General features: G+C 32.1%; 1 protein-coding gene across 1 annotated transcript; it reads left to right on the top strand.

Annotated features, from left to right (window-relative positions):
* LOC109723426 (GDSL esterase/lipase At1g71691-like) lies at positions 733 to 5519 on the top strand. Its single transcript, XM_020251817.1, has 5 exons — positions 733 to 1081; positions 2294 to 2415; positions 2794 to 3033; positions 4375 to 4627; positions 5252 to 5519. Exons 1-5 carry the CDS (start codon positions 733 to 735, stop codon positions 5488 to 5490), a joined length of 1203 nt encoding a protein of 400 aa, XP_020107406.1. The 3' UTR covers positions 5491 to 5519.

The following is a 10867-nucleotide window of genomic DNA, read 5'->3' as shown; positions in this document are numbered from 1 at the left end:
TTTAATTTGGATGTTAAATGGTCATTAACTGATTCAAATCAATAAATTAAAAAATTAGATATTAAAATAGAATATTTTTAAGATTAGATAATCCGATTAAAATATGCTATAATAGAGATAAGTTTTACATATTTTTAACCCTTTTTTTTTTTCTTGGAAATATTGAAAAAAGCAAACTCAATTTAACCATGAGAGAGTAGTTCTTAATTAATTAAGTTGCACTCTTCCCCACAAACTCATTTACTCTTTTGCAGGAGAAGTAGAAAACAGTTCCAATATTGCATTAACTACCCACTCTCATCTATACACACACAGAGAGAGAGAGAGAGAGAGAGAGAGAGAGAGAGAGAGTGGAGCTTCTCTGCTTTTCAAAATATGGGAGCATCTCTGCTTGTAATTTTTTAACAATTAAATCGATTCAAGATCTATACAGTATTATTAATAGTATATTTCATTAAGTCTTATTTTTAGTGCTGTAGGAATTTTTACAGCACTATTAACAATATATCCCATTAAGTTTTTTTTTTTAATACTGTATGGATCTTGAAGCGATCCAATAACAAAAAATACAAGCATAGATATTACTGTGCTTTTACAAGCACATGCACATGAGCTAAACATTGTTTCTCTATATATATATATATATATATATATATATACATTTGCCCCATTCCCCTCCTCTCACCCCATCTCAAATCCATCTCTTTCTAAAACATCTCTAAAAGCTCTCTCATGGCCACCACCCACACCTATCCAACCCTAACTATCCCCACCACCCTTCTCCTCCTCCTCCTTCACTACCACCTTCTCCCTCACACTACCTCACTCTCTTTGGTGCATGCAACTCATGAGGGAGCAGTGCAAGGAGAAGCACGAGTAGAGGGAGCCGACGACGTCGGGAGCGGGCGCCGCAAGGAGTTGGTCCCCGCGATGTTCGCCTTCGGAGACTCCCTCATCGACAACGGCAACAACAACAACCTCCCCTCCTTCGCCAAGGCCAACTACTACCCTTACGGCGTCGACTTCGCCGCCGGCCCCACCGGGAGGTTCTCCAATGGCTACACCATTGTTGATGAGATTGGTATATATATATATATATATATAAAAGAGAGAGAGATATGAAAGAGAGAGTTTTGAGTTACTACGTACTTTAGAGTTGGTAGTTGCATGCATGCATGGTTGCAGTACTTGATTTACGTGACATAATTAAGCAATAACCTGTGTACGGCAGATACTCCTATAAGCCTCATGCATGTATTCATATATCATATATGTGCTTTGCCGTATCGGATTCGTGTCCGATGAGACGTAATGAACACGCGTTTAATACAAATCCATAACATATACAATTAAAAAACATATATGCAATTCTTTTTATTTTTTTATGCATATATAAATATTTTAGTTTTATAGATAACGTGTGCAAATTTTTTTAAATAATATAAATAAACTATGTATGGTGAAGAATTTTTTTTAAAAAAAAGCATATGAACTATTAATGAAAATTTTATTAACTTACATTTGCATCAGAAATATAATAATATTTTATAAAAATTAATTTTTTATATATAATATATATTATTATATTAAGAATATCATGTTTTATTAGTGGTGCCTGTATTCTAATTTTTCGAACCTGCCGAGTCGTGGTCTCTAAGTCTTGTCGTATCCTGTTCCGTATTAGTGTACCTGACCACTTGGTAATAACTAATTAAATTATATTAAGTATACTTGTGTTTTAGGAAATATTTAATTAAGTTATATTTGAGGTAGAGAAAAGAAGGGTTTGGATTTTTCATATCTTCGTATACATACTCCCTATTGCATATAATTTTACAAATATTTGCTTAAATTTGTAGATTTAACAAAAAACAAAAAATTGAAATTTTGTATTAATTAGAGGCCATTTAATTCCTCCATCGCTTTTAATTATTAAAATGTTATTTTATTATTATATCAACCAAATATTACTTCTAGTACGTACTTATAATTTTGGGAAGCTTAAAATTAATAATGCTTTTTATTATAATATTATTTTCGAAAAAAAATTTAATTCCTGTCAGATTTAAATAATAGGATTATTGGTATATATATATATATATATATATATATATATATATATATATAATGCATAATTAATTAATTCTTAGCTCAAGTTATCTAGCATTTTAATTGCTAAACAACTTAATTAATTAGCAATTTCATCACATTAATCCTGATTTTATTACTTCCAGGCATTTAATTTCTTCTTAATAATTTTTTTGACTGGGTTAATTTATTTTTAATTACACAGCTAATCTTCTTGGGCTTCCTCTGATTCCGCCGTACTCTGAAGCTGCCGGCGATGATCAACTCCACGGCGTCAACTACGCGTCCGCCGCCGCCGGAATTCTCGACATCACCGGCCGGAATTTCGTAAGCCAGTTTTTTTTCTCTCAATTTCCCCCACTTTTTTTTTTTTTTTGTAATTTCAAACCAACATATATGCCAAATTTTCTGAAAATTAATTAAGCTTTAATTTGTCCTAATTAATCGACTCTTCTATTGTTGAATCTAATTTATTAAAACACTATTCTCTGATTAGGAGTTGAGCTCCTGTGCTTTATATCAGTGCTTCTAATTTTTTAACCGTCGAATAATCTTAAGATCCGTGCAGTACTTGTAAAGAAGACTTAATTAAACGAGACACACCATTAATAAAACTGCACAGATTTTGAGACGATCCGACGGCTAAAAAATCATAAATGCTCTTGTGCTTTATATGCGTGTACGTACGTATGTACGTACGTATAGGTGGGTCGGATACCGTTCAACGAACAGATCAAGAACTTGGAGACGACGCTGGACCGGATCACCAACGACCTGGGGGCGGACGCGGCGGCGGACGCCATCGGGCGCTGCATCTTCTTCGTGGGGATGGGGAGCAACGACTACCTCAACAACTATCTCATGCCCAACTACGACACCAGGAGCCGATACAACGGGGAGCAGTTTGCCGAGCTCCTCGTCCAGCAGTTCGCTCGCCAACTCACTGTAAGTGCTTAGTTTATTTGTTCTTCCACTAAGCCCTAGTTTGGTAATGCTGTACATAACATTCAAAAGTAAGTTTTAAAGGCGCTTTTATTTTTTTCATATTTTTTATATATACTGTAAAATTATAGTTATAACTACTGAATATACACCACGGGAAAAGTATGTGGCTATATATATGGATGCTGAAAATACTATAATTTTATTAAAGTATTGAAAAAGTAAAAAAAATATTAATTAATGGCAACTCTCTTGGGTTGCCAAATTGGACATTTTTCTCTGAAAAATATGAGACTTTCTTGGTTTGTTTTTTAAATTTTTTTTTTTTAACTTATAGACCCGGCTCACAGGCGCGTCCACTTAATAGCAATGTTTTAAAACTGGGTCGAATAGTGATTCGAAAATGTTACCGGATCAAAAGTCCTCAGTTCGATCGGTGGGTTAACTACTGCTGACAACAGTACGACATCATAATATTTATTATTTAAAATTTAATTATATAAAAAAATATTATATTAATTATAAAATACTGGCATTTAGATCAAATTAATTAGTAGGTATAATTTTTAAAATTTTGCTTTTTATAAGACTAATTAATCTTTGCTAATAGAAAATACAATTAGTTAAATGGATTTTAACCAGCAGTTAGATCTTAATTAATATAACTTGATCAAAAAAATCCGACCGATATGATTAAAACCAAACTAGTACGTTGAATCGTCAATTCAAACGATTCAAAACTAGTTTTTGACTAATCCAAAAGGCTTAAACCGAACAACTTTATAGACTTGATCATAGTCCGATCCGTCTGTATCGACCCAGTCTTAAAGCATTGCTAACTACTCGATCAGGTCTCCTTTTGTATATTTATAAATACATCAAACTTTTGTTACAATTTCACCCTTTTATTTTATTTATACTCTCTTTTTTATATATAAATAATAATTTTGGCTGTATATATATATTTATATATATTGAGTAAATTACATACAGATTTCTATAAATATAGTAAATTATAAATATATCCCTATAAAGTTCAACTTTTAAATGTTGTCCCTATAAAAATCATAATGTTTTTAAATATATTTCTACCGTTAGAATCCGTTAGTAAAATTTAGTTAAATATAGGTTGAATACTCAACCCTAGTGAGTTAATGAGGCAGAAAGATCATTTTATGTATAAAATAGACAGTGTTTTAACAGTAACAAATCAGAGAAATATATTTAAAAATATTAGAGCTAAATTAAATTTTTTAGAAATATTTTTATAATAATTTACTATATTTGTAGGAACACGTACGAAATTAACCCATATTTTATTTATTTATTTATTTATTTACGTAGAGCCTGTACAACCTTGGAGCCCGGAAATTGGTGGTGTCCGGGGTGGGGTCCATGGGCTGCATACCGAGCATGCTCGCGCGGGACCCACACAGCCGTTGCTCCCCGGACGTTGACCGCCAGCTCATCCTCCCCTTCAACTCCAAAGTCAGGTCAACGGTCAACGCCCTCAACGTCGACCTCCCCCATGCAAAGCTCATCTACGTCGACATCTACGCCATGTTCACCGATATCCTCACAAGCCCCGCATCGTACGGTGCGTAAAATTTAAATTAAAACATAAATTTTTCTCGCCTCAAAATAATTAGAGAGTTGCTGTATATAAGAAAATTTCAATATAACGATGCTTTTAAGACAACGCTTGCATCGAAAAAGTGTTTCCAAACACGCGTTTCTACAATATAATAAATATATACTAATGCTTCAAAAAATATAGTCATATAATTAAACTCTCTATTATCTCAAGCCAACGTATTGAATGATAGATTTTACTATTATTTATAATTTTCCGACTTTTTAATTAAAGTCTCAAGATTCCAAAAAATTCTAAAAAATTTTGACGTTTTAAAGCGTCAAAATATATTTTACCGATGCTTTACCCAGCGATGCTTTTAAATATGATGATAGACTATATTGAGACACTTTTAGGCATCATTAAATATATATATATATATTTAAAAGGGTTATTTCACTTAAATCCGTTGATCCTGAAATGTTTAGTAGTGGTCAATAATGTAAGAAAATATGGAGGATTGTGAGGAGGCTTGTTTTCGATTGCAAACTCGCGCATAAGCGCGCATGCAATTCTAGTCGAACTTAATAACTAATTTCTGATATGATTTAACTTGCCTCTCAGTTTTGTTTTGTTTTCAATTTCTAGGGTTCAGCGTGACCGACAGGGCCTGCTGTGGGATCGGGCAGAACGCAGGGGAGATCACGTGCCTGCCGTTCCAGACGCCTTGCGCGAACAGAGATGAGTATGTGTTCTGGGATGCATTTCACCCCACAGCAGCAGTGAACATCATTCTGGCAAAGCAGGCATTCTATGGGAGCCCTAATGTCGTCTTCCCCATCAACATTCTCCAGCTCGCCAACCTTGAACTTGACCCTAAACCCTGAATCCTAAACCCTAAACCCTAACATAATGTGGCATCGCATACCATATCTATGGTATAATGTTATTTGTTTTTCGTGTATAAGCACCAGTTTTATAAGGGGAAACCAAATAATAGAGTATCATTGGCATGCTAAAATGGTTTTAAATTTACGCTCTTTGATATGAGCAGAGAAAATTTACTCGATGCCCTTTGAATTACATTTATTTACATAATCACCTTTCTAAAAATTAAAATATGATCTATATATATATATATATATATATATATAGAGTTGAGCTAGAATACTATCGATAGCGAACGGACTCCGTTGCCACCCNGCATGCAATTCTAGTCGAACTTAAGAACTAATTTCTGATACGATTTAACTTGCCTCTGATCAGTTTTGTTTTGTTTTCAATTTCTAGGGTTCAGCGTGACCGACCGGGCCTGCTGTGGGATCGGGCGGAACGCGGGGGAGATCAGACGCCTTGCGCGAACAGGGATGAGTATGTGTTCTGGGATGCATTTCACCCCACAGCAGCAGTGAACATCATTCTGGCAAAGCAGGCATTCTATGGGAGCCCTAATGTGGTCTTCCCCATCAACATTCTCCAGCTCGCCAACCTTGAACTTGACCCTAAACCCTGAATCCTAAACCCTAACATAATGTGGCATCGCATACCATATCTATGGTATAATGTTATTTGTTTTTCGTGTATAAGCACCAGTTTTATAAGGGAAAACCAAATAATAGAGTATCATTGGCATGCTAAAATGGTTTTAAATTTACGCTCTTGGATATGAGCAGAGAAAAATTACTCAATGCCCTTTGAATTACATTTATTTACATAATCACCTTTCTAAAAATTAAAATATGATATATATATATATATATATAGAGTTGAGCTAGAATACTATCGATAGCAAACGGGCTCCGTTGCCACCAATTTGTTTTCGATGATGGAGCCTCCAAATCGACGATCGGCACCGTCTAACATGATCTATACCACTTGAAGTGTTTAGAAATTAAATTTTATACACTTTCGATATTGTTCTCATCCATCGAGTGGACACAAAAATGAACGGCTGAAAATGAATATTTTTTAAAAAATAATGATAGGAGTCTTGTAATCAAGATCAAGAGTATAGATCTTGTTTTAAATAGTTTAAAAAATTTTCTAACAAAAATTTAATTAATTTGGATATCTTTACGCCGTTAAACGAGAAAACGCCTCATATCGACCATTAAAATTACAAAATTTGAAACCCTTTGATCATTAGACAAATGATGTAGAAAAGATTTGAAATTTGATTTCTAAACACTTCAAGTGGTATAGATCAAGTTCAACGGTGCCGATCGTCAATTTGGAGGTTTTTATCATCGAAAATAAATAGGTGGCAACGGAGCCCGTTTGCTATCGATAGTATTCTAGCTCAACTATATATATATATATATATATAAAAGTGAGAAATTTTTTATGTATGTTAAAAACACCCTTGATATTCAAAAATGCTCTCTAAATTTAGAAAGCTATATATTTAGTTGGAACTTTATATTTTTGTTTTTATAAGGTTTGCATATGTAATATGGTTGGATATTTATATTTTTATCATGTTAATTGATATATCTAAATTTGTAAAAAAAGTTGCAAGGTTTTATTCGCAAATTACACAATGCTACGTACAGAATAAGATCAAGCAATACTACAATAAATAAAAAAAAAAACATTAAATTACGAACAACGATTTACGAACAAGAAAATCAACTGATCTATCCACAAAATCACAAATTAGTAAAAATGAACTGTGAAATTTATACTAATTTGAAAAAGTTGAGCTAAACATCTTTAAATTTTGAACTAACTCGAACAAAATAAGCTTAAACATTCATCGGCAAGAACTAATTAATAGTCCAAATAATTAAGCTATTTGAACTAATCTATTTATCCAAACTAACTAATCTAGCATAGGTCATCAAAAACTTCTCAATTGAAAAAACTTCTCAATTGAAAGTTTCTCAATTGAAAGTTTTTTATGAACTGCAACATAAAATTGCTCCATCAACTGCTTATCACACAGCTCGCACGCATCTTAAAGCAATAAAGATTATGCATTTTTGCCCATTCATTTCCGGGTTAATTACATCGCTCGTCCCCAACCTTTGCATCATTAATATTTTCCACTTGAGTCCCCAACCTTTTTTTTTTTTAAAAAAAACTTCAAATATCACCCTAGTCACCTAGTGGTTACACATTTTCTCACTTTAGTACCATGTGATTTAAAGTGTATCAATTTAGTGTCATGTGATTTTATTTTTATCTTTTTATTATCGATTCTACTAATTTTTTTCATTAAATAAATGACAAAGTTAAAACTAAAGGGTACTAAATAAGTGAATACTCGATAAACCCAGGTGGAGTAATTAAAGTTTTTTGTATGTAATTTCACGAAATATTAATAGAAAAATTAACGAAAAAACAAAAATGAAACTACAGGACGCTAACTTGATACACTTTAAACCACAGGGTACTAAAGTGAAAAAGTGCGAAACCACAGGGGTGGTATCTGAAGTTTATCTTATTTTTTTTTTCCCAATCGAGTTCCTAGATCTCTCGATTTTACTGTAATTAGTCAATTACGGATTAGCCAAAATTAACGGAATCGTCACGCCGACACCTACTTGGCTTCCTTTAGCGTGTTAATTTTAGTTTGTAAACTTTGCACGTTTTTCATTTTAATCCCTAAAAATAAAAAAATTAAAATTTTAAATTTAAATTCAAAATTAATATTAAAAATTTAAATTTTAAACTAACCAGAAATTAGAATTTTGAATTTAAATTTGAATTTAAAGCTACAATTTTGATTTAAAGTGAAATTAAAATTTTGAATTAAAATTAAAATTTTAAATTTGAATTTTAAATTGAATCTAAATTTTGAATTCAAACTTAAAATTTGGATTTTGATTTTGATATTTCAAATTGCATTTAAAATGAAAATTTTGAAACTAAAATTTAAATTTAAAATGTGAATTTAAATTTAAAATCATATCCAAAATTTTGATTTTAAATTTTAAATTTGAATATAAGATTTGATTTCAATTCTAAATTTGAATTTAAACTTCGAATTAATTCAAATTTCATTTTGAATTTGAAATTCTAAATCAAAGTTTGAAATTAGATGTGAATTAGAATTCAAAATGCGGATTTGAATTTAAAATTATATACAAAATTAGAATTTAAATTCGAATTTATTAAATTTAAAATTTAGATCTTAAATTAAAATCTCACTTTGAATTTATAATTTAAATTTAAAAATTTAAATTATATAATATAAATTTTAAATTTAAATTGTATAATTAGTTCGGTGACATAGCACCTCCGTGGCATTAGTACGACGCCTCCGCGGTGCTGATATGTTGCTGGCATGACATTTTTCGTCAATTTTAACACATTTCTGACGACTGAAATTTAATTGTAATAAAATCAAAAGATCAAGAACTTAATTGCAAAAAAAAAGAGTTGGAGAACGTATTGAAAAATGGTACAAAGGTGGGGAACTAACGGTGTAATTAACCCCTTAATTATTTCCAGACGCGTTAAAAATGTACGGTTAATCCTTGCAGTATCCCAAAGATCTCTAGTGAAAGCCTTTTAATACATTTGTAAACATCATGTGCAAACTAAATAAATGCACCTGTTCCCTTTAATTAAGGATCTTGCAGCAATTAGATCGATTGAAAGAAAATATATGATTTGATGTACATAATGGTTTTATATTATACTGCTTGTAAACCAATTAAACACTAGGATCGCTCAAAATTTTATTTTATATCGCACTTAAGTGACCAACATTTTTGTTTTGTTTTAGCTCGATCGTTTACTATAGTGTACCAAAGATTTGCAATTGCGGGAGAGAAATAGTATTTTATACTATTAAGATGGTTTTGACTGAGTTTGACGATCATGAGAGTGTTTTCGACGCAAAAACGGACTCTAAAGACTAAAATTTACAAGCTGTAGTTTTGGTCAGGTGTACCACTACTGAGGATGGGGGTTCCAATACTCACTCACTAGCGAGTTGACCGGAATAGCTCTCGATTTTTTCGGAACTTCAGAGCATACCGAGATAGATGTTTGTAAGTATCAGTACTGATACTGCGAATACCAGTATGCAGTAGAGATGAGCTGTTTACAGGGTTCATGTTTTACGGAACTAGCCCTAAGTACTAAAACAAGAGAGTGGTGTATGGTACTAATTTTAGTCCCAATACTCAATACTGTGAATCTGAAATTACACCGTTTGCAATTTGTAGTATTTTCGAGGGCTTTAGAGCATTTTGTTACAGCCTATATAAGTACCCTTTTCTCCTTTCCGAGAAATTCTATACTGTCACGCTTATGCCACGTCATCGATAACAAGTCAATCACATTTCTTATTTTCAAACAAAAGTACAATAAAAATATTTCTTTATAATCATGATGGAACATATATCTCTATAATTTTTCCTCCTTTCTCTTTCACCGTGAAACCAATTTCAAGGGGAGAAAGCTTTGGGTTTCTCCATTTCTATTCTTCTTCCTCTTGTCTTCTCCATTTTGCTTCTACTCTCACCATCTTCTTCTTTCTTCCTTCAATTCATAGGACTAGTAGCACTTTAAGCTAGGTGTAGAGCAAGAAGTTTGAAAGATCGATGAGTTGTTTTGAACTTCCAATCCTCAACCATAACATTTTAACTTCGGATTTGGATTAAAGTTAGTATCCTTGTTTAAACTCTCTGATTAGTTGAATTATAGTAAAACTGAGAAATTCCTAGTTTTGAAAAATTAGGGCTAAAAATTAGAGATTTTCAAATGAAGGGTTTTGAGATAGAATTGATGGGCTGAGAACACTCAAATAGGTTAGAATTGAAGGCTCCACATCTTAATTTGGAGAAAATGTAAGGATTTTTTTATCTAAGGTATTTCTTACCTATTTTTTATGTGATTTTTAGTAAATTTCTAGGGGAGGTTTTTAGATGGTTGTAACCTCTTGAAAAAAATTTTAGGACTAGAAAGAAGAGGGAACAATTTGATTTGAGGAAACGAAAGGTTTTCGTCAACTCTACGGTGGGTTTAAGTCTTCGAAATAGGTGATCTTCTACTATGCCTTTATTATTTTATATCTTGTCATTTTTCTACTCTATGTTTACTAGATAAACCTAACTAAAGTAAAGATTTCTTATTAAATGATGAATCTTGAATATTGATAGAAAACCTAGCTATTAAAGTTGAACTATTGCACGTGTATGCCTTATAAATATTGTTGTTTTTGTTTCTTGAGCAAAACATATTAATTGGCATGGTATTGTAGTGAGGCATGATCAATTGGATAAGTCAAAATGACATGTAGAATTTGATTTA

This window comes from Ananas comosus, linkage group 1, assembly GCF_001540865.1.
Source record: "Ananas comosus cultivar F153 linkage group 1, ASM154086v1, whole genome shotgun sequence".
Lineage (NCBI taxonomy): Eukaryota > Viridiplantae > Streptophyta > Magnoliopsida > Poales > Bromeliaceae > Ananas > Ananas comosus.
This window is presented reverse-complemented; position numbering and strand designations above follow the sequence as displayed.

Excerpts from the sequence above, each read along its gene's own strand:
- LOC109723426 (XM_020251817.1), top strand. The coding sequence starts at position 733 with ATGGCCACCACCCACACCTATCCAACCCTAACTATCCCCACCACCCTT. Across the intron at positions 1,082-2,293 it reads CACCATTGTTGATGAGATTG|CTAATCTTCTTGGGCTTCCT; the intron begins GTATATATATAT and ends TTAATTACACAG. Across the intron at positions 2,416-2,793 it reads ACATCACCGGCCGGAATTTC|GTGGGTCGGATACCGTTCAA; the intron begins GTAAGCCAGTTT and ends ACGTACGTATAG.